The following is a 21644-nucleotide window of genomic DNA, read 5'->3' as shown; positions in this document are numbered from 1 at the left end:
AGGTCACACAGATAAAAATTTCCATGTGAGTTTAGTTAGACCTTAAAACAGGGAATGTATGCTCCATTCTCCCTGAGCATTGATTCTTTTATTCTTTATTCTCATCTCATCTGATTCTTTTATTCTTTATTCTCATTTCATCTTCTGTTGCTTTTTCTCCGAACTCCTTCCAGTCTATAGACCTTGATAACAAGGGCCCCTCAAGGGTGAATGCAGGGTTTCAAGAATTTTTGCCAGTTGCTTAATGGCTGATCTTTCACCATACTTTGTCAGCTTATATTTTCTAAAGTGCAACTATTGCATGGGAGATAATGAGACTTAAATGGTTCTGACTAAAGAGGGAGACATAATTCGTTCTATATATAGCATCTCCAAACTGAGTTAAGCTTGAGTGTTCAGACATTTCAAAAAACTGCTGTAAGAATCACAGATGATGACAAGAGACAGCAATACAAATAAATATTTTATAAGACAACAATGTGAAGTTTAATAATTGATTTAATAAAACCCACAATAAAGCAACACACTTTTTTCTTCAATTAAACAAATGTGTAGTAAATTATTTAAAAACTCCAAATACAATACATATCTACTGTACTTCAACTTCTAATTACATCAACTGTAAACCCCAATTTAATTAAAACTTATTTCAGTATTAGTATGTGCAAAATACCTGTTGTTTGTTTGTGGTATTTTTTTTTCCAGTAAGTTTGTAAGGATGGATGCACATTTTTCATGAACTGTGATATGGCTTAATTAATGATAGTGTTTGTATTGAAGCATTAACTTCCCAACTACAGTGCTACCTCGCCTCCGAGCTGTATGTGCTCCCATGCTGTACTCAAGTGTTCCCATTTTTTGCCAGAACAAATATAATCCAGTGTTATGTGCACTTTGACCAAATACTGTGCTGTCGTTTTCACCAATAAAAATTCATCATGGGACCCCTACCTCAAAAAAAGGGAAGAAGCCAAGGTTGTTACCACCAATTGCAGGTATAAATCAGCCTGATGAATATGTCAAACCCTAGCAAGTTTCAAAACAGACCATAGCTTAAGTATTCACAGCTGAATATCGCAATATCCATTATTGGGCAAAAATTTTCTTTTCTGATCCACACAGAGAACTACTTTTGATGCCAGTGGAAGTTCTGCATAAAGATCAAAGTACAGAATAAGCAAAAAATATTTGAAGCCAAGTTCTTCCATCTTCTGAACTTTGCAGGTCATATTCTTGTTGTCCTTAGCTTCTTCAATGCAAATGACTTCAGAAGCAGACGTAAATCTGAGCTTGGAAGTGTATGATAGCTTAGTGGCAGGTTTTATTATCCTGTGTACATTCAAAGTACAGGGATTCATTCCACCATGAGGCTAAGCAATTCAGTTTTGTGGACTTTGAGGTGTCCGGATGAATAAATAGTCTTTCCAAATTGCCTCATCCCTTTCTAAATAAGAAAAGGCCTTTCTACCTCTGCAGGTTGTTATGATATTGTTGTCCAACACAAGATTATGATACTGCTGTTCAGCACCACTAGGTTACTGAGCTTGCTTGGATTTTGCTTTATGAATAAAGCTAAGTAGTGGGGACTCCTATTGCAGTGGCGTTCCTGTCAGCCATACTGTGCTCAAAGCAAAGACCAAAAGGTTAGAGATCTGTGTCGGAGGGAGTAGTACCTATCTAAAACTTTCCTGATAGATGCATGTATTTTGCATGTCTGTAGATTGTGTTTGAGAGTATCTCCACATCAAGCATAGTTTCTATCATTTGACTTTTCAAACAAAACAATTATGGAAAAACAATCAATTACAGGACATTTATTAATTATAATTAGAATGCATGCTAATCAACTGGCCTTTTAATGTCAATCAAATGTTGGTTTAGACATTCAAGATTATTAATAATAAATTCATTTTACAAGTCAAAAGTTTGTAAAATAAATAACCTGTTTCTAATGTATAAACCCTATTCTAAAATACATTAAAGATAATTGATCACTTAAACCACTTTGGGTTCAGTGTTGGGTCTCTAGTTAAATACCAGAAGTCTGGGCAAGGATCTTCCTGTCTGGATCTCTGAATGCCCAGATTAAAGCTAACTTTCTGGTCTGGGTACAGTAAATTGTGTATTTTGCAGTGTCTCCAAAGAGACAGTTTCCAAAAGAATTCAACTAGCACTGTATGCATTATGGTTTAAGATACTGCATGAAAATTACTATTGCGAAAATACTGTATAATGAATTCAGGGATTGTGACTATTATGGAACCCTGGCATGGTCAGCATTAGAGACTTGAATTGAAACACTGAATACTTGATGCTCCATTTGGAGTGCAGGTACTTTGTGGTACGTAGTTATTAAAGGACAATATTGGACTGTAATTTGTGAGGTATCTGCAGAGCCACGTTGCAGTTTGTAAACAATAATCTGAAAACAGCTTTGTCTCAAAATCATAATAAATTGAATAAACCAGTACAAGGGAGAGAGAGAAATACATGTTCTGTAGGGCAACCACTGCACTTTTTGCAGCACCAGTTCTCCCTGCTGCTTGTTACATGGTACAAATCCACATATTAATGCTTTCTATTCGATCATTTTCATTTTGCATTTATTGCTCTCAGTCTTTTGACTACAAGATAAAGAATAAGGCAGCAGTTCCCAAAACATATGAAATTAGGCACTGGAACTCTGACAACTTGCGCAGGTTTTGCTTATTTCCTGTTTGTAACTCTGAAGCTGGACAGAGCACTTATACATTCCAAATGTGTTCAGCAGCAGTTGTCGGGCCTTGGACTGAACTTCCTCCCATTTAGATGAACTACCAGGAACTGGAAAATCAAAAAAATAATGAACAGAATTCACTCCTCAAGAAACCTGGTCAATCCAGCTGTTTTCAAATTTATCAGTGTTAACAACTAGAATAATCTTTGTTCACACTCATTTATTAATTAAATATTGTTCTGTGGTCACTCTGTACTCTCTATATATTACTTTATACCTTTAGGTCTATATCCTCTAACTAGAATCACATCTTGATAAAAATGTGTGTTAGACACATCCCCCACCCACAACCCCCCAAAAAATTGAGCTTTCTTACTAAGAACTAATATTCATGGTACTGTTAGATGTCTAAATCAGCACATGTTTTGGCAAAACATATCTATTTTTCATATGTCAGATTGTTCCACATTAGAACTTCACCCTCTCTTTCCTGGGACAAAGTAAGGGAATTGCTGTGAAGAATTTTTTTTTTTTTCCTTCTATCCAAATAATCTGTATTAGATGTTTCAGTATGAATATATTTTCTTTGCACAATTTTCATTTACCACGTCTTTGGCCATGTACTTCTGGGCCAATGAGTTCTATACCTCACTGTACAAAACCGTATTAGTAGATTTTTTTTTCCCAGAATATTTCTTGGTTAAATAACAATATCAAGAAAAAGTGGGGGTTTTTTCCTACACTTAGATTTGATTTAGAATTATGCTACACAGCAGCCTACCTAGTTGCAAGTGAACTATGGCAGTTGTTTTTCCTGCAGTGAGAGACCAAACATTTAAATCTTCTATAGAATAAACATCTTCAATTTTCATCAAGTCTTCCTTAATGCGATCCACGTTTAAATGCCTTGGAACTCCTGTGATAACAAATACAAGATAAAATTAATTCTGTCTTCTGCAAACTCTCAGTGGCCTTTAAAATGTCATGACAGATCTCAGTCTCAAAAGAATTTATAATTTGTGCTGTTGGAAGTGATTAGTAACTTCCGAATTATCAACAGAGAAAAACATGCAAATTGGCATATTAAGTCCAGTACGGATACAGACTGCAGTGTGGTCTAAAACGTAATTTGTCCTGTCCAGAATCTGCTCTCTGGCAACAGCCAGCATTAGATCCTTTGGAGAGATGTACTTGTGCAGACAACTTTACCGCAGCCTCTAACCCCTAGTAGCTGCTTAGAACAGACTCTTAAGGTCAGAATCTGAAAAAAACAAATGCTAGGGCCTGTCTCCTGCTGTCTCCTGAAACTTCTCTCTTCAGGTAACTGGTATCATTTTCAGATGCTCATAGTAATTCATGGGCAGTGGTTAACACATATGACTTTTGTCTTACAGTGTGGCATCTTTGCAAATCAATGATTATACTGACCAGGACCTTCTGGATATAGTGTTTTCAGCAGCTACAGCACTTCCATAGCTTCCCTACTCCACCCTTTAGCTGTAAAAAGGGCAGAATCAAAATTTTAGATTATCAACATGGGTCAAAAACTAGTACAAAAGTACTGAATAAACTCTGTTTCTGAATAGTTTTGTTTCCATCATAGCTTTTTACTGCTTATCTTCCAGTTTTATGGAGTTTGATTATATATACTACGAGGAGTTCAGACACTCTCTTCTCAAATTTCTTCAGAATTTTTGGATGACTCCCCTCTGAACCTGATGCTTTATTGTCTTTTAAACTATATTAGTTCCAGTGCCATGTCTTTTGAAAGTTTAGTGTCTAGGATTGTCTCATTAAACAAAATTTTCCTTCTAGTGAAGACCATCGAAAATTATTTAGCTGATAAAAAACTAGCTAACTGCCTGGTATTATTTCTACAGCTTTTGTTTTTCCCAGGAAACCTGGACTTAAGTTTCGATATCTCACATCCATGCTGCCTGATAAATCTATATTAAAAGCTAGAATCTATTGCTTCCATTTGATAATCATTTACATTTTTAATTTACATTCCTAGTATAATGATGAAACTTAAGTTTAAATTAATACTGAACACTGATACAAATCCAAGGACCTTGATGTTGTAGAAGTAGTCTCCAATATAAATGCAAGTCCATTCTCTGAAGATCCTGAATTTGAGTTGGAAAAATTCCCTAGCATACATAAAGCCGTATCATCACTTTTAATGGCATTATTAATTCAGAGATTTTTATGACAACTGGGATATCTATGCAAACAGCTACAACTCAAAATATCAGGAATCTGATACACCATTAGTTTGTCTTATCTCTTCAGCTAAATCTTGGCTATTGACTTGGAGCTAATTGAAGTTTCTTAATCAAATTTCATCATTTTTGTCTTGGTGAACTTCCATTTTGTTAGATTTTTTTTTTCCTCGTAAATGACAGCAAAAGCACTTGACACTGAAGATTTTCAGGTTCTTGATTTAACCTCGTAACACAATAAAAGCAAAGTCAATAATAACTCACATGAGACAGCTAGGAAGGTGCAGCTAAAACCTGAGATTTTCCTCCCATCCCTAACATCTTCACTTTCATAGGGTAAAAGTACTAGATCAAGCAGTAGTAGTTGGCATGTTAGCCATGATAATGCAAAGAATGTTGCTGGCATCTTTCCCTCTAAGTAACCACATGAAATAAGATTCTTCAGCTTTTTCTTTCCTTTTTGTTTCCTTCCTCCTTTTGACACCACTCTACTTGTAGCTTCCCCTGTGATAACAGTAGAAGCACGCAAGCAGTACAACAGCACTTGTGGAAAAGGGGAAGACGGGACAGGCACGAACCACCTGACCAGTCACTTGGCCAAAGCTTGCTTCCTCCTTTTACATGCAAACAAATTCACTTTAACTTTACAAGTAATTAAAGTGAAAGTGTGGAACTGAGTCTGGGCAAGTGTTCACTTACTTTAGCTGATAGCCACTGCAGACACACAAGAAATTTCTGTACATTTCACTTTACCATCTCCTGACGATAAACTGTGAGCAGAGCTAGGACTTGCGTCATTCTGGCAGAGGTCAGACACCTAAAGGCTGCTGCAACTGAGATGAGCCACCTAGAACCAACAGACTAAAGCAGCAGCAGGATAAAAAGGTCTCCAGACACAATCCACTTTGTCAAAGATGGTGATCATGATGTCAAAAAAGCGCCAATGCTCACTGATATTTGACATGTAAAGTACTGCAGACTGTGCACAGACCTTACCTTCCAGAATAATAACCCCTGTGTCACAGAGAATTCGAACTGTTGTCAAAATCACCAGTATGGAGAATACATATGTACATATAGGATCAGCGATCTTGTATTCTGGCTGCAAGGGAAGTTCCAAAGTGTTAAAGGACGTATGACAATAAGCTCACTTATAAAAATGTGACTTAGAAAATGCAGTTGTAGCTCCAACTTTCATGAGTATTTCTTTCTGTTTGAATAGTTACAAAATACATCTTGGAGATAGTTTTTGCTTATTTTGCATGAATGTATGAAGCTTGTAATAGAATATCACAAAGTATTTTTTTTAATAATTTACAAAAACAAGCCCCTTTTTAATTTAATCACCAGAGTTTAAATTAGAAAAATTCCACCCTGCCTCAAAAACTAGCCATTCCTTACCTTAAAGCGTATGATATATGCAGCTACGAGCACACCAATACTTTGTACCAGGTCCCCAAGGGCATGTACAAATGCTGCTCTCACGGCAAGGCTGCTGTGTCCATGGCTACTGCTGTGGGCTGTGTTAGGAGAGTTCGACTGAGGTATGTGAGAGTGACGGTGGGAATGGGAGTGGGAGTGAAGGTGGCCAGATTGATTCAGCAAAAAACCCATTCTGAAAGAAGAAAAACAGGCTTTAGGCTTTAGGGTTTGGTGGGTGGGGTTTTTGTTGCTTTTTTTCTTTTTCTTTCCTTTCAATCAAAGAACTGAAAAAGTAATACTCAGTATCACTTCTTGTGTTACTTATCAAAATGAAGAGGCCCAGCAAGATTACAGCCCATGAGAAAGTTACAGGCCATGAATGAATTAGCGGCTTATTCAGAAATACATTTGTAAGTGTTAATGGAGAGAAAGGGAGATCTTACATTAAGTTAACTGCAACACCAACTGCTGCTGTAATCAGCATGATATCGCCATTTATTTCATAGTCCATATGGATAGTTCTTTGAACAGCTTCATACAAGAGGAATGCCATAAGGATATAGACCAGCAATACACTAATGATGGCTGACAATACTTCTGCAAACAGAAAGGAAACAACATTACAAAAGTGAGTCTCAGATCTATTTCTATTTCCAAATTAGAATGTGTACAGAGCCTTAATTATTTTAACTCTTTTATGTGTATCATAACCCTAATGCACAACTGTTGTGCAGTAAATAAAACTCATAGAATAGGATTAACAGATGGAGTTAACACCTTCACACTTCCCTGTCAGTATATCCCTCAAATTATGTTTTCTGTGAAAACTTCTGCACGGGTGATGACTGTGACTTCTTCAGACAACCCAAAACTTTTGCCTGAGAAGTCACAGACAAAGGCCCTGTTCAGAGGAGAGGAAGACAGGTGATCTCAGACATCACCAGCCCACGTACAAATAAGAGAAAGCTTGATTTCAAGGGTCCACAGTATTAAGCTGGATTTAGAAATTACTTTTATATATCCTTTTGTATTTAGGATGGAGAAAAAATTATAAAAATAGTAAGAAACTGAACAGTACAAACTTGTCATGCATATTACTCCTAAGCTTCTTGACATATGTGTACATACACATTATTTATCACAGTTTTCAGCTATGGATTGCTTAACGTAAGCTTCTGTATTGCTGTAACATGCTGTTTTAACATTATCTAATGTTTACCAAATACTCATCTTTCACAAAAGAGTGTTATGACCAACATTTTGGTGTAGGAATTTTATCTGATCAGCAGGGACTTTCGAAAGGGCACATACATATAAATAAAGAGAAAATTAGAAAGTTAATAAAACTCCTAGTACTGCGTTGTCCTGCACCTTACACTGCCATTTATATCTGTGGAAAGTGGTTACAGCTCTCTACAAGGTTCCTGCTGTTCTGATGTGAGGTAAATAGGCCTGAATATTTTATGGGTCGGGACCTTAGTGCTGTCTGCCTCAGTACCCAAGCCATGAAATTGGGCTGGTAATAGCATACATAAACCTGAGGAGAATGGGACCACACTACAGTTTTAAGGTCCCACTATAAAGAATATAGGTATTTCCAATTGGATCACCAGATTCCTTTCAACATAAACATACTTTTACCCCCTAGCTTCATATTCTGAAAACAATTGCCCTGTTGCAGCTGAAACTAATAAAAAAAATAAATAAAAAAAAAAGGGCAAGATACCTGACAGAGAAAATACTAGCCCAGTTAAAAGACTGTCTCAGTTATAATCAAATTAATACAGGGCTTTACAGAAAGCACTGGGAAAACCTTAATGCTAACTCCATTGTATTGCATGTAAATCCACAGCCATGCCTGAGTAATCTGTAATCATTATGCATAACGCTCATTACTGGCACTTGCCAGATGGATCACTGGGATCTTAGCCCTCCTGTGTGAATTCAAAGATCAGAGTTGGAATTAATTTACTGGAAATTGTAGCGGTTGTTTTTCCCCCTTGTTCCACACATGTTGCCCTGATTTACTCCCCAGTAAGGGCAAAATTCTGCTCTTGACTATACCACAGCTCCAATACTGATCTGAGAATTGCCTCCCTTCTCCCTCTGCTTTGAATCTGTCAGTGGTAGTACAACTTTGGTTACTGCAGAAACTGTAATTTCTAACAAAGAACTGCCTTAATTTTATTTATTGAATATTACAGTAAAAACCATTCAGCTATATAAGCATTTCAATATCACCAAAATCACTTGATCCGTACAGTGAATTTTTAACATCATTATGGAAGAAGAAACACCAACGCATTCAGCTGTTCGGTAGCGTGTCAATGCCTGGACGAGTACCAGCATTACCAGGCAGTAACAAGGCTCTGAAAGGCAACTGTCACAATCTCAGATGATATCAGAGGAACATGAAAATCCTGGAAATATCCATGCAAGTGGTAGTGTTCTTTACAAAGCAGGCAGATTATTCAGGGCAACAGCCTTAAAAAAAACCAATATGTTGCTTAGAAGGTTTTTCAGAATGCTTTTTAAAAAATTTGTGAAGCCATAGTACATTAGTATTTACCAGAGGAATAACGTATTGTGGCTTTACAATCTAAAACCATGTTTTCTGCAACGGAAACCAGTGTTTTCCTTGCAGTTTCTTTCACAGTCACTGTCATGTCAGCATTGTAGATTTGTGCTGAGATCTTTCACTTCTTGTGAAATGAACTATGCACTGTCTCAGTGGACTGACTGATTCTGTCATTACTAACATTGTCTCTGCAGCAATGGAAAAATGCCAGGTTCCATATCTATGCTTAAATCTGCTCAGTGTCTTGCTGAGAAGGAGGTATCTCCACTTGGTGGTGAAACAGAACTATTTTTGGCTTCAAGAATATAATCCTTTTTAGACATGACTGTAATTTCCATTATTTTGTCTTCACTCTTCTAACCCATTCCTGAATCTGTCAGCTTCCTTTTCACCACTGAAAATGGAATAAAACTGAAGATGGAGCATACATACTGTGCGCATTCAAAGAGAATTCAAATAAATGAAAACTAGTGCTAAATCCCTTCTGAAATTTGACTAGACAACTAATAGGTCTGTTGCCTTTACCATGCAATGTTTATAGGAATGAGTTTGAAAATTCATCGTTCCGCAAACAAAAGTGATAATGAGCACCAGAAACATTGTTCATTAGAATGTTTTTGTGCTTACTGTTATGTATAGATGATCTTAAAACTTAATGCAAAGCAGATCAGCAATGAGATAGTTCTTGCACATATTTCCAGCTTTAAACAAATGCTCCACATTTTTTCTGTGACAGATGCTCAATCTGTACCCTATTTTTAACATTCTGTCATGTTTTAACATCTCTCTCATGAAATTCAAGCTATTGTTGAGCTCTTATTATTTGCTGACAAGCTTCTTACATATAGGTTATGTGCAAAAATGTGTTACAGCTAGGATGTACTCTAGAAGCAGCTTTGTTCCACTGCCAGCATTCACTGATGTGTGAAACTGGGCCCTGAGGCCACGGCATTCAGACCCGGTGCCTAAAAACAGGCAAATAAATTTCACAAATGTGACTTTAAAAAAAAATGGGTATGGTAATTTTGAACTATCCCATCTTCTGTACTTGCAGAGCCTAGGTCAAGGTTTGGGGGGCGTCTCTTGCAGGGGCCTTTACCCAACTCCCCTTCCTCACTGCAGCCACAGAAACTCTTCCCCCCACCCCCAGGCTCTAGTCCTCCTCCAGCAGAGTGACCTGCACTGCTGCCACTCGCACAGAATGGCTGAGGTAGAAAAGGAACCCCTGGAAACTCTGCAGTCCTGCTCAAAGCAGGGTCAACTAGGCAGGTTGCTCAGGGCTGTGTCCAGTTGGGTTCTGAGTACTTCCAGTTGTGGAGACTCTGAAACCTGTTCTAGTGTTTGACCACCTACTGGCACTAGGCAGCAGAAAAGAAGGAGTAATTGTTGCAGAATTGAGAAGCTGCTCCCCGTAGCTTCTCCCAGGCAGAAGATGGTGGGCGATACGAACTACTTTTGTGGGCCAGATCCAGCCCATGGGCCACCACTAGATCAGTCTGGCCAGTATTTTTCTTGGCAGTAAAATGGAAAAAAAAAAGAAACATAAAGTGAGGTGGCAAGAATCCTCAGGCATTTGTGTTTGCAAAGTGCTATGGAGCCCTCAAATTAACTGAAAAGTCAGTGAAAATTTACAGAACTGATTAAGATTTTAATAGTTAAGTAAGTTTCTTTTATTTTTCTTAAGATTAACTCCTGTTTTAAGCTAGGCCATGGCATGTTCAATGTATGTACTATTTGGTTTTAGAAAAGTTACAAGATACACATATAAACTACTTAAATTAGTTTTAAATAGGGTTAAAGTATGTATAAATGCTAGCAAACATCCTTCTGGAGAGTACGAGCAAATGCCAGGGGCATACGTGCAAGGTCAGGTTTCAGTATTAGGGGAGCTCCTATCGCAAAATTAAAACTTCTTGAAAGAAAACTTTGTAATGGGAAATGCTGGCATTGTTAACGCTTTCTTGCTAAAGCCCCAAAGATCTCTGCTGGTGTACAGAGTTATGCATTCATGCATTAGTGACTAACTGATGACAAATGACTAGGAGTGATGGAGTTGTTGAATTCTACTGCTGTTCTAGCAGCCAAAATAAGAATTGCAAATAATGACTACACTAGACTTTGAAATTCCTTGAAAAATATATGCTATGGAATGTATAGAGCAGAGGTAGCAAACTGTGACACCAGGAATTATCTATTTCATGAAAAATAAAGGTTGAAGCTTTTGGTAAAATGTCTACAAGACCCGCAGCTGTGTATTACGAGTTATTATATCCAGTTAGCAACCACATGAAAACACCCTTTATCATCGTTACATTTCCAAACATGAAGCAATGAATCCTGAAAATGCCTTTCCAAGGTTTAGTGCATAATACCGTTTATACTTCTTCTTACAGACACCTAAAACGGGCAGAGGTTAAGTAACTTACTGTATTGCAAACCATGGGACATTTTGACCTCTGCTTACTGCAGTTTGGGGAGTGCAAGAGGAAAACTGATTTATGCGGCTTCTTGGCAGGGCAGAGCTCTCTGATACGCTCTGCAGAACTTTTTTGTTATGGATTAAGATGTCGCTTTTCATGTTGAATAGGACCTTTTTCCAGTGTCATAATTCTACTGAAGTCAATGGGACTTCGTAAATCCTGGGCAGTGGCAATAATCTCTTGTGAACAACTGACTGACATGTACAGCTCCTGCACCAACAAGCTCCTCAGTGTGTCACACAAGCAGTAACATGGTACAGCAGTGAGTGACCAAAGAATGTGTCCCTCTTTTGCTCAACAGCCTCAATTCCAAAGCACAAAGGTGCACAGGGGCCTGACCTAATGCTCAGTAACGATGGATGGGCTGTGAAACACGTATCCACCCTTGTTCCTGCTGGGGGACAGCTTTCGTCCTCTGAACCCTTTTTAAACTTTTTAGGCCATGGTTCATTTGTAGGAAGTCATACTTACAATGTCATAGTGTATCCAATACCCCAACCTTCATGTTTAAGATGGAAGATGAATCCAGCATTCAGAATTTAACCCTGAATGCACTAAGTCCTAGTTCCACAGAGATGGAAAGACTCATCCTGCTCCCAGTGGGTGAAACTCTGCCTCAAACTTCACTTTTGGCTGAGATTTAAAATTTTTAAAAAATTTTTTTTTATTACATGTTCCCTTGTGACAATGCAACCTATGTAGTGGACAGCCAGTGAAAGGACATTAGAGTCATGGTGTTAACATAAAGCAACTTCTAGGTTTGTTGCTACTTTCTGTCTAGTTACCTATTCTAGAATTAGGTGATCTTTACAGTTGTTGCTTAAAATACTCTGATAATAGCAAAAGCTGATATCTACATACCTAAGCGATGAAATCCGAAAGTGAACCTCTTTGTGGGAGATTTTGCAGACAGCCAGAGAGCAAGCAGGGTCAAAATAATACCGCTAAGGTCAGTTAACATATGAAGTGCATCTGTCATAATTGCTAGACTGTTAGCAACATATCCACCTGAAAACAAAGTTGGAAAAGTCAGGATGTGTGACATTAATGATTCTAGATAATATCCTCTTGGCACAGCTTACAGTTTGGTTGGTTTTTTTCCAGAACAGTGCATTAAGTGCATGGGAGCCCTTCTTATAGTCACTAAACAGGTTTTCTTTGCCATTACAATCAAAATGTCATGCTATAATTTAAAGCTACCATAGCCAGAAGTGCAGTGAAGTGCGCTTTCTATTAAGAGTAACATAGGAAGGATTCACTCCTGGTATTCTCACAGAGACTACTTGCATCATAACGTTTGCAAGATCAGGCCCAAAGCAGTTTTGTATCTGTTCTCTATATATTATTGAATACGCGTTTAATCAGCTGGTCCTTTTACTAAACTACATCTGTTAAATATTTTGACATTACAGAACAGGGACAGAAATCCAATGACTCAATGGCAAGGAAATTTGCCCTGCCCCCTTCTTATTACATTATCTTTTAACCTTCACTATTCCCTGACCTGGCAGGGGTGTGTAAGTTCTGCCAATATATGCTGCAGATAATGACTTTCACTTGCACAGTTTTTCTTTGTTATTTATTACCATAATTTTTTCTTGTAATTATGAACTGCATTGAGACAAATAACCTCAGATCAAAGGTTAGTATCTTTGTTCCAATTCAATTGCTAATGCTACTACTGGATGGGTGAGCAATTTAAACAACCGCCTCTCTCTTAAGCATCTCTTATCCAAAGTGGAATCAAGGACAGGCTGTGTTGTCTTTCATACGCATGAAGGTAAGCCCATTTTCTCAGAAAAGATCACATCTTCGGTGTCAGCTCAGCTATTATTTAGCTTCTCTTTTTACCTTGAGATTGCCATTCAGCCTGTAAATTCTACTGAGCAAAGCATGCAGCTGGCGTGCCATTTGGCAGGCTCGAGGCTCCAACTAACATTTCACGTAAAGGTATCTTCATATACAGTTAAAACTGTCTCAGTGAAGAGGCTGACCATGCGGAGATAGCAAAGGGAAATTCACAACTGGCTGATTGCTTTCAAGGCCAGTCATAAAAGGGGGGGGGGGTGTATGGCTGTGGGTGTTTGTACATATACACCTGCAGACAGAGCTACGCTCTCCTCCCCAGCCAAACACAAGCAGCGTGGCTGATACTGTAGTATGGCCTGTACTGTGGGTGACTACCAAATACACCACATTTCAGCCAGTTCCTTTCCTCCATCCCCCCTTCTTCAGCTATTCATAGGTTTTTAAGTCAAATTCTTCTGAGGCTGAAATTTTCCAAAGGCCATCACAACTCAAAAATAATGAGGTTTTAAGATTTAACAATTCAGTAGCTTTTTGAGTAAAATTAGTTATGTCTTTACTTTCTGAATTAATTTGTGTTATCCCATAATTTTTTTAAAATATGACTTAGAAATGTGCAACTTGGCCTCTTTTATAGTCAACACAGAAGAAACAATAATTCATATCGAAGAACATTCGATTCAGTACTTTACATGTATGATCATTTAAAGTATGTTTGTTAACTCACATGTATTAATTTTGAGAATCACTTCAGTCCAAGATGAGTCAGTTCTATTTCAGCTAGCCTCTCACTTTTAAAGACTTTAAAAATAAAATTATAAAGAAGGAATTCAGGTACTGAAGCTAATCGTAATGCAGCATGTGGATTAAGAAAACATAATTGAGATTTATGACACTCTGAAATCAAAGGTTCTCTGTTTCCAAATGTATTGGTTCATTGCTCGGTTAAAGGTACTGCCTAAGGGCTCTTTAAACACCATTGGCAACTTGGAAAAAAAAGACATCTCTAACCTTTACAAATAGACAGCTTGATGGCTCACCACTGTTTTCAGTGACCCGTGAAGGACAGCAGTCCTCCTCCTGGATGATCAATTAGAAGTCTCTAAACATAGCTGAAAACATCAAAATCCTGTCAGAAAAGCTAACTAGGACTTACAATATGTTTTTCATTTCTTGATGCAAAATGGTTCCCCCAAAGTGTAAGTTGTTATCTGACTTTCACAATGACTGTTCATCAAATTAAACAACAAACACTGAGGTGGGCTGGGGTAATGAGCTTGGCTATACTTTGGAAAAAAATATGCCAATCAAGATTTTACCAAAAAAGCTGCTGAAACAAGATTTCCTTCATCTTGACATCGGTAACAGGCAGCAGAAAGATTTTTACTGAACAAATTAATTGTCTGATAGGGTCTTTGCCTTTTTCCCAGAAACTCAAATCTGTCAAAGATCACAAAGAAGTCAGTTAAAATGTCCTATATGATCAAAGTTTCCCAAATACCTGAGCTACAGGTCAATTCAAAAAGTTCCAAAACTTGAAACCAACCCAACAGAACACAATGAAGGGCTGGAGTGAAATAAAATTAAACATGTAGGGCACTGACCCAGGACTTGAGGACTTCACCTTTAATTACTTGTTCTGCTGCTGCTTACTTGCCCTATGACAAGTCGTTCAGGTCAAGATCCACAAAAATACAGATACCCAAGTCCTCAATTTATGCTCTGTGGAAGTGGGACGCCTGAATATTTTATGGATCTGGCCCTTAGTGCTGTCTGCCCCAGTGCCCAAATAATGAAATAAACCTGAGGAGGATGAGCCCACACTACAGTACCATCGCTTTGTACAGAAAAATCCGCCACCCTGAGCTGAGCCTGCAGAAGTCCTCGCTGTAACGGCGAAACAACAGATGATGTGACAGTGATGAGAGAGTATTTTTACTCTCAACACCTATTATTTCTAGAGCTCTCCCTGCACTAGATGTGAAGAGGTTACAGTAGCATGAATCGGATCTGAAGGCCTTAACAGATACACTCTTAGTGACTTCCGCATCAAGCTGCCAACAGCCCAGATATATTATTCAGTAGGGGCCCTTCAGATGAACTAAATTCAGCATATATCAGAACTTGGATATTAATACAATCAAATAAAATCACTCTCATGTTAAAGGATGTCAACATCTGAGATATATATAACACTATGTTGCTTATCGAATTTACCTGAGTTCATGCTGAACCAAAATCTCAGCCAGAGAAAAAAATGGAGCTGGGGGCAAATGCAGGCATTCAACCAGATCCCTGCAACAGGTTTGATGTGAAGTGTCTTATCCATAATAAACTGATGTATTGTGGCAGTATTATTAATGACTAACCACATACTGAGAGATGTTAAAGGACAAAACCACTTTTTCTCTATTAACCCACGTTCCTGAAATAAGGCCACAAATAAAACTGGTGCAGATACAGTCAATATTGTGGTCTCTCTCTGAAAAACAGACCATTTCTCCTAGGGATTTCTTCTACATATGTGGGACAAACTGTATTATTTATACTCAAGCAATGATTTTGCTCCCTACCCATCTTGTAGAAGTTTCTGTCTTAAAGATACAATTCACCACTGTCCTAGGGCAAGTGATCCAAAAGCATGAGCTCACTTCACACAAGCAAATGTCAGATCTTCAGTCATTACTGACCCAGCTGGCATAGGTGAGGAGGAGGATGTAGGTCCCATGTCACTATACCTGAGGCATCTCTGTTCTTTACTTCCAGAAAGTTTTGGTGACTTTTTTTTTTTTCCTGGTGAATTATGGCAAACAATTCATCTGATTAGCTCTGATTTAGACTTGTACGATAAAATGAAAGCAATTTAAAAGCAACTAATTGTTATAGTTGTTAAGACAGACCTGGCTCAACATACCCATCAATGTACCGGCGCTGTGCAATGCTCCCCACTGCTTCAAATCGGGGGAAAGTGGATGAGAGAGTTTATTCTTCAGGAGGCTGAGCAGCACCAAGCGGACACTTGCACTGAATGGCATGGACTTATCCAAAAGACAGATGGTAACAGGACACCGATATTGATAAGTGAACAGGGATTAAAAGATAAATACTGTCCTTTGTAAAAATGATTAGATAATGGCAAAGGCATAACACTTAATAATCTATGCATCTAGGGGACCTTCAAATTTAATTTTATTTCAAACCTATGTGGCTATAGCCTATGAAATAAAGCAGTTGCTTTGTACAGACTGCTGTGTAAAGAAAGCACAGGTTCTCTTCAGCCTGAACAGCAAATGATACCATGCCTTTAGGAGGGAGCAACAAAAGCTGAACGTGAGCACCACGTTCATTCTTCTGACCAACACCAACCAGATGCTGACACAGGAGCACATTTCCAGGTAAAAGCCCACCATACTTCTGCCAAGTACTAACAAACAAACACCACAAAGAACCTAATCAAACTACTTGGTATTCTTATGTGTTGTAATGGGAGGTGTTAAAATACCTATTACTTTAATTGACTTTGCCCATACAAGCAAATATGCTCATGTCTGGATGGAGCCACGCTAGTCCAGAGCACAGCAGGACATCGGGAAGTTGTCAAGAGAGTGGCTTCTTCACCGGATTGTTATTGATAGCTCCGGATTTGTCTTGTCAGCTCTAAGTAACAGAGTGTATTGCTGTATCTGGTGAATAAGGTCAAATCCGCCCCAATATTCGTTTCATTATTTCCCTCCTCTTCTTGCAAACACAGCAAGATTTTATGGCAGTAATTAAAAAATACCGAGGATGAAATTGTTCATCTTCTTTTATTCGTGTCTGTAGTAAAACGCTGCTTCTCCCTTGCTAAAAACACCTTACAAACTTGTAAGAGACACTTACAAGGAAAAACAAAAAGCCATCAGACGTACAAAAACCCGCGCGTTTTATGCCCTTTGGGGGGACTGATGAGATTCAGGTAAGGGAAGTTGCAAATTCCTCCTTCTTTCCTTGCACGGAAAATACAGGTGGACTTCGCTCCTACCCACCCTCTGAACTTGCAGCTAATCTCTCTAACTGACAGATGGTTTCTCTCGGTAAATATTTAAGACCGAGGCCGGCGCAGGCCAACAGGCCGGGAGGCACCCGGGCCGCAGAGACGGCACAAAAAGCCCCCGACTCACCTATGAGCTCCCCCGTCATGAAGAGGAGGTAGAGGAGGGCGGCGAGAGTCAGCCGCTTCTTCACCTTCCTCTGCTTGGAGCGCTCCCGCCGGCTGCTGCAGCCGCTGCAGGGGCCCGCCCGCCCGGCCCGGCCGCCGCGCGGGGCCCCCTCCCGCTCCAGCAACGACTCGTCGTCCGAGGGCAGGCCCAGGGGCGCCCCGTTCACCGGCGTCTCCGGGGCCGCCTCCGAGGCGTCGTCCGACACCACCACTCGCAGCTTGTTAAACCGGGGGAAGTCCTCGTCCCCCACCTCGTCCGAGAAGTCAAAGGCACTGGAGTCGTTCAGGAACAAGGGGTCCTCGCTCCTCCGCAGCAGGGACCTGATGCTCGTCCACAGCCCGGGCCCGGCCATAGCGGCGGCGGCGCCCGGGGGGAAGCGGGAGGAGGAGGGGGGCTCGCCGGGCTGCGGCCGATCCGCCGGGCGCGGCTCCCGCTGGCGCAGCTCCCCCGCGCAGGCGGCGCCCGTCCGTTCGCCGTCCCGTCAGGGCATGTCCCGCACCTCGCCCGGCCGGGCCCCGCGCAGACCGGCCGCCGCGCACCGCGGGGGCTCCGCCGCCGAGCGCCCCGGCGCTAACCGATCCGCACCGCGGGCGGCTGTCAGCGCCGGCGCCCCGCGCCACCCCGCCGAGCGAGCCCGTCCCCCCGCCGGCGCAGCGCCGGTCACGGCGCGGCCGGGCAGGCGGCGCCGGGCGCAGGGCCGCCTCCCCGCCGGCGCAGGGGGAGCGGCGCCGCCGCCGCGCGCGTCACATCCATCCGCGCCTCGCTCCCAGCGCCGCCGCGGGCGGGGGCCGCGCCTCAGCCGAAACCCCTGCGCGCTCCCGCGCCCGGCGCTGCGCCCGGGCCGGCCCCGCGGAGGGCGGCAGCAGTGGGCGCGGAGCGGGGGGGGCGGGCCGGGCCGGCAGCCGGCATCCCCTGCGCGCCCGCGCAGCGCCGCGGCCCCCGCCGGCACTGCGCCTGCGCCGCCCGCACGGGACGACGGCGGGTTCGAGCCCGGGTGCCGTCGTCTCGCCGCGCCCTACGCTGCCCGCCGAGGTGGTGGGGCCGCGGTGCGCGGGGCCGGGCGCGGCCGCGGAGCTCGGAGGGCGGCGGGGGGTCGCCCGGTGGCGGTCAGCAGCGCCCGGCCGTGCAGCAGCCGCGCTTCCCCCGCGGTGGCCCGGCGGGCTCTTCCCGTCCTACGGGCGTTTGTGTGCGGTGGATAAATGTCATGCGGAAAAGCCGCAAAACCCAAATATGATCTGTTGGTAGACAAGCAGCTGTTTCCCTGAACACTGGAAGCCTGAATTGCATAGTTCTGTGCTCTGACTTCAAATTTTAAATGTCCCAAGTTTGCATTGTGTAGCCCCAGCCACAGACACGGTTCTTCACACCGTTTCCAGTAACTCCCGTTAGGGCAGTGTCCTGTTGTGGGCAGTCACATGCACCTTTCTGAACATTCCTTAAAGGATGTAGGCAGAAACAAACCTCAGAGGCCCTGCTGTTGTATAATTCCTTTCATAACTGTGCTCTAACTTAAAAGTAATTAGATTTTTTTCCTTTATTAATTCTGTTGAGAGGTTATTTGCCCTCCTCACTGGTCTGAGTACCAGCAATTTTCTAATTTCCAGACTACAGATACACAGGGCCAGTTTGTACCCGTGGCCAAATTTTGCTACTGCATCAGTCAGTTCCCTAACTCATAAACGTTTCTGGAAAAATACGCCTGCCTGAGGGCAAGTACATATCCTGTTTTTTGACATGCTTGAAGGAAATTACCAAATAAAGACTGGAGAGTTATATAGAACTGCAAGGTTTTGGAGAAAGGCACTCCCTTTCTGGCCAAGGGCTGATAGCAGATTCTGGCACACATGGGGTGGTGCCACGGGAGGTGGAGCGAGCCCCTTCTTGGAACTGACCCTGCAGGAGTTGTGCGTGGTAAACTGGCCTTGGGTGAAGATTGCTTATTGTTGTTCTCCGTAACTATGCCCAGAAATAAACAGTATTAATCTTTGTCTAAGCTCCCTTGCCACTTTACAATGTGGCCGTTTTCTGAGCAAGTAATCTCAAATTATTCTTCCCCAGGTGGCTAAAGAGGTGACATCCCTGACCCTCTCACCCACCTCATAATTCCCCCCGGCAGGTTTACCAGCACAATTGTTTTGAGGACAAATGATGAACTGGGTCCCTGAAATGGGTCAGAATTAAAAAAATACATATTGGAGGGGCTTGGGTAGGTGTAACTGAGACTGCTTTCGTGATCACAGCTTGCATAAATATCCATATGCCAACTGAGGGGGCAGCGAACAGTGTGGGCATCAGAATGAGCAGTGGAGGCTGGGAACCTGTTAAGCCAGCCTTGCTGCCTAGGGAAGTGCTCCCAGCTGTGTTCCAGTTCAGCCATTCTTATTGTTTTTGTTCTCCTCTCTGCATGATTTAACTCTGTGTTTCAACAGTTTCACCACTTGTACCAGCACAAGTGAGCGAGCACACACAGGCACGAATGACTAGCCAGGAATGAGCCACCAAAACAACTGCTTGTAAAACTGTCTTAAATTGTTGGGCTTTGCATTGGGGGACTGAGGAATAGGCTCATGCTCCATTCTGCTGCCCCTTCTACAGGAACAGAAACTTCTAGTATTGAGGAAGGGTAGTAATTCTGGGGGACTTAACACCCTAAACCAGTGAACCAAGGTTTGCCAGCTTGCCTTTTACTGAGTAACTAAGACCAGGTTTTTCTGAAGTGTTGTCAAGAACCAAGTCATACATCGTCAAGATGAACTTCTACTGAACAGAGCCTATTACACTCCATTTCTTTATTGTGACAGCCAAGGCTGTACTCTCTCTGTAGTCTTCTTTACTTAATAAGGACAAAAAGTCTTTAAGAAGTTACCTATTAATGTGAAGTATTTCATTCTCATACTGTCATCCCTGAAGTCATACAGCACTTTCAGAGCCGATGGTTTAAAACATATTATTTGTTACACAGTTCAAGCTAACTTACTCCATTGTTACTCAGATTGGGGAGAGGGTACTATATATGTGCTATCGGTTACAATAAAATCCAGAATGTGTAGGTGACAGTGTTGCATTAAAAGTTTCTGAACACAGCTGCCACAATATAAAATGGAAAGGAAACATGATTATTCGCTGTTACGGTATCACATACATAGGCATGTGTCTTGCCAGGAGTTTGAAGTTTAACAACTTTCCAGCCTATGAGCCTGCAACCTTGCTGGGAGTGCAGCACCTTAGCAAGAAGGCTAGAAAGTTGTGTAGAAACTTCCGACAAGCATCTGCAGATGGGAAGTTAAGTGCTGAATTGCTGTAGGATTAGGAGTTGCACATAGGTGCAGGAATACAGCAGAGGACTGTAGAACAGGGGAGAAAGAAAGGGTGTATGAGGATATTAAACACAGACTCACAAACACCGCTGCCCATGGATGTGTAGAAGAGCCGTCAGCTCAAGAGTCTGGGTCTTCAGTCTCCTTTGGGTAGTTCTGTTGCTGTGTAGAGACTATAAATCCAATTCAGCTAATTATAGAGAGATGTCCTCAGCATGATTTTCATTCTGATTAATTAGAGCTGTTCATTGTATGGCTCTATGGGTTATGGAGTTGTTGCATGCTATCTTATTTTTAGATAACAATGCTAATGTTAGTACTAATTTTGCACAACTCCTTTAAATTAAATATTTAGATCAGGAGGTAACTGTGCTTTTTGTTAATTTAACCAAATGTTTATGTTCCTTATTACAGGGTTCACTTAACTTCCTTTTCAAACATATTTTTCTCTTAGAATAAAACCTTACCTAATCCTTCTTGGGAAGTAGTTACTCTGAAACAGAGAACATTTTGTAGAGGAAAAGGAACAAGAAAGGCTTTCTATCAATCTCTTTTGGAGCATTTAGGTTGATAAATAGTTAAATTTTAACTTGTCTAGAAAAACAGATACCAATTTATATTCCAATCCTTAGCCTATTTCTGCAAGATGTGGGAGGGCCTGGAACAGGCAAAGCAGGAGCTCAAATCTGAAACTCCCACACCTCAAGTGAGACTAGTTCAGAGTGATTACCTCACTTGTTCTTACTAGAAATTCCATCTGGAAGCTGAGAAGTCTTTCCCAGTGAAACTTTCAAACAAGAAGTTTCATTTTTTCCCACCGAAAGGAACTTTAAGTAAAATTGCTAACCAGTTGTTGCGAGTTTGATTTGAGTCTCTTTAATTGACAAGTTCCTGTTGTTGCAGT

The 21644-nt window shown here is 41.2% G+C and overlaps 1 protein-coding gene across 4 annotated transcripts; it reads right to left on the bottom strand.

The window, feature by feature from the left end:
• Positions 1–480: 480 nt before the first annotated feature.
• SLC30A4 (solute carrier family 30 member 4) lies at positions 481–18057 on the bottom strand. 4 transcript variants are annotated; one of them, XM_074837796.1, is made up of 7 exons: positions 17385–17875; positions 12280–12426; positions 6804–6957; positions 6340–6553; positions 5935–6040; positions 3498–3632; positions 481–2823 (listed from the first exon to the last, which is right to left on the bottom strand). In XM_074837796.1, exons 1-7 carry the CDS (start codon positions 17773–17775, stop codon positions 2669–2671), a joined length of 1302 nt encoding a protein of 433 aa, XP_074693897.1. In that variant the 5' UTR covers positions 17776–17875; the 3' UTR covers positions 481–2668. The 4 variants fall into 4 exon arrangements, 2 of the variants coding, with proteins under 2 accessions (XP_074693897.1, XP_074693898.1); XR_012624906.1 differs by lacking the exons at positions 481–2823; positions 3498–3632; positions 5935–6040; positions 6340–6553 and adding an exon at positions 11890–12051 and having other exon boundaries at positions 6830–6957; positions 17385–18057; XR_012624905.1 differs by lacking the exons at positions 481–2823; positions 3498–3632; positions 5935–6040; positions 6340–6553 and adding an exon at positions 8622–8844 and having other exon boundaries at positions 6830–6957; positions 17385–18040.
• Between the last annotated feature and the right edge of the window lie 3587 nt (positions 18058–21644).

This window comes from Strix aluco, chromosome 12 (genome assembly GCF_031877795.1).
Source record: "Strix aluco isolate bStrAlu1 chromosome 12, bStrAlu1.hap1, whole genome shotgun sequence".
Taxonomy (NCBI): domain Eukaryota; kingdom Metazoa; phylum Chordata; class Aves; order Strigiformes; family Strigidae; genus Strix; species Strix aluco.
Note: the sequence above shows the minus strand (reverse complement) of the source record. Positions and strands in the feature narration are given on the sequence as shown.

Coding starts and splice junctions, on each gene's coding strand:
- SLC30A4 (XM_074837796.1), bottom strand. CDS start 17,775: ATGGCCGGGCCCGGGCTGTGGACGAGCATCAGGTCCCTGCTGCGGAGG. Junction 6,041..6,339: donor CATATATCATACGCTTTAAG/GTAAGGAATGGC, acceptor CTTCCCTTGCAG/CCAGAATACAAGATCGCTGA. Junction 2,824..3,497: donor CATAGTTCACTTGCAACTAG/GTAGGCTGCTGT, acceptor TTGATTTTCCAG/TTCCTGGTAGTTCATCTAAA.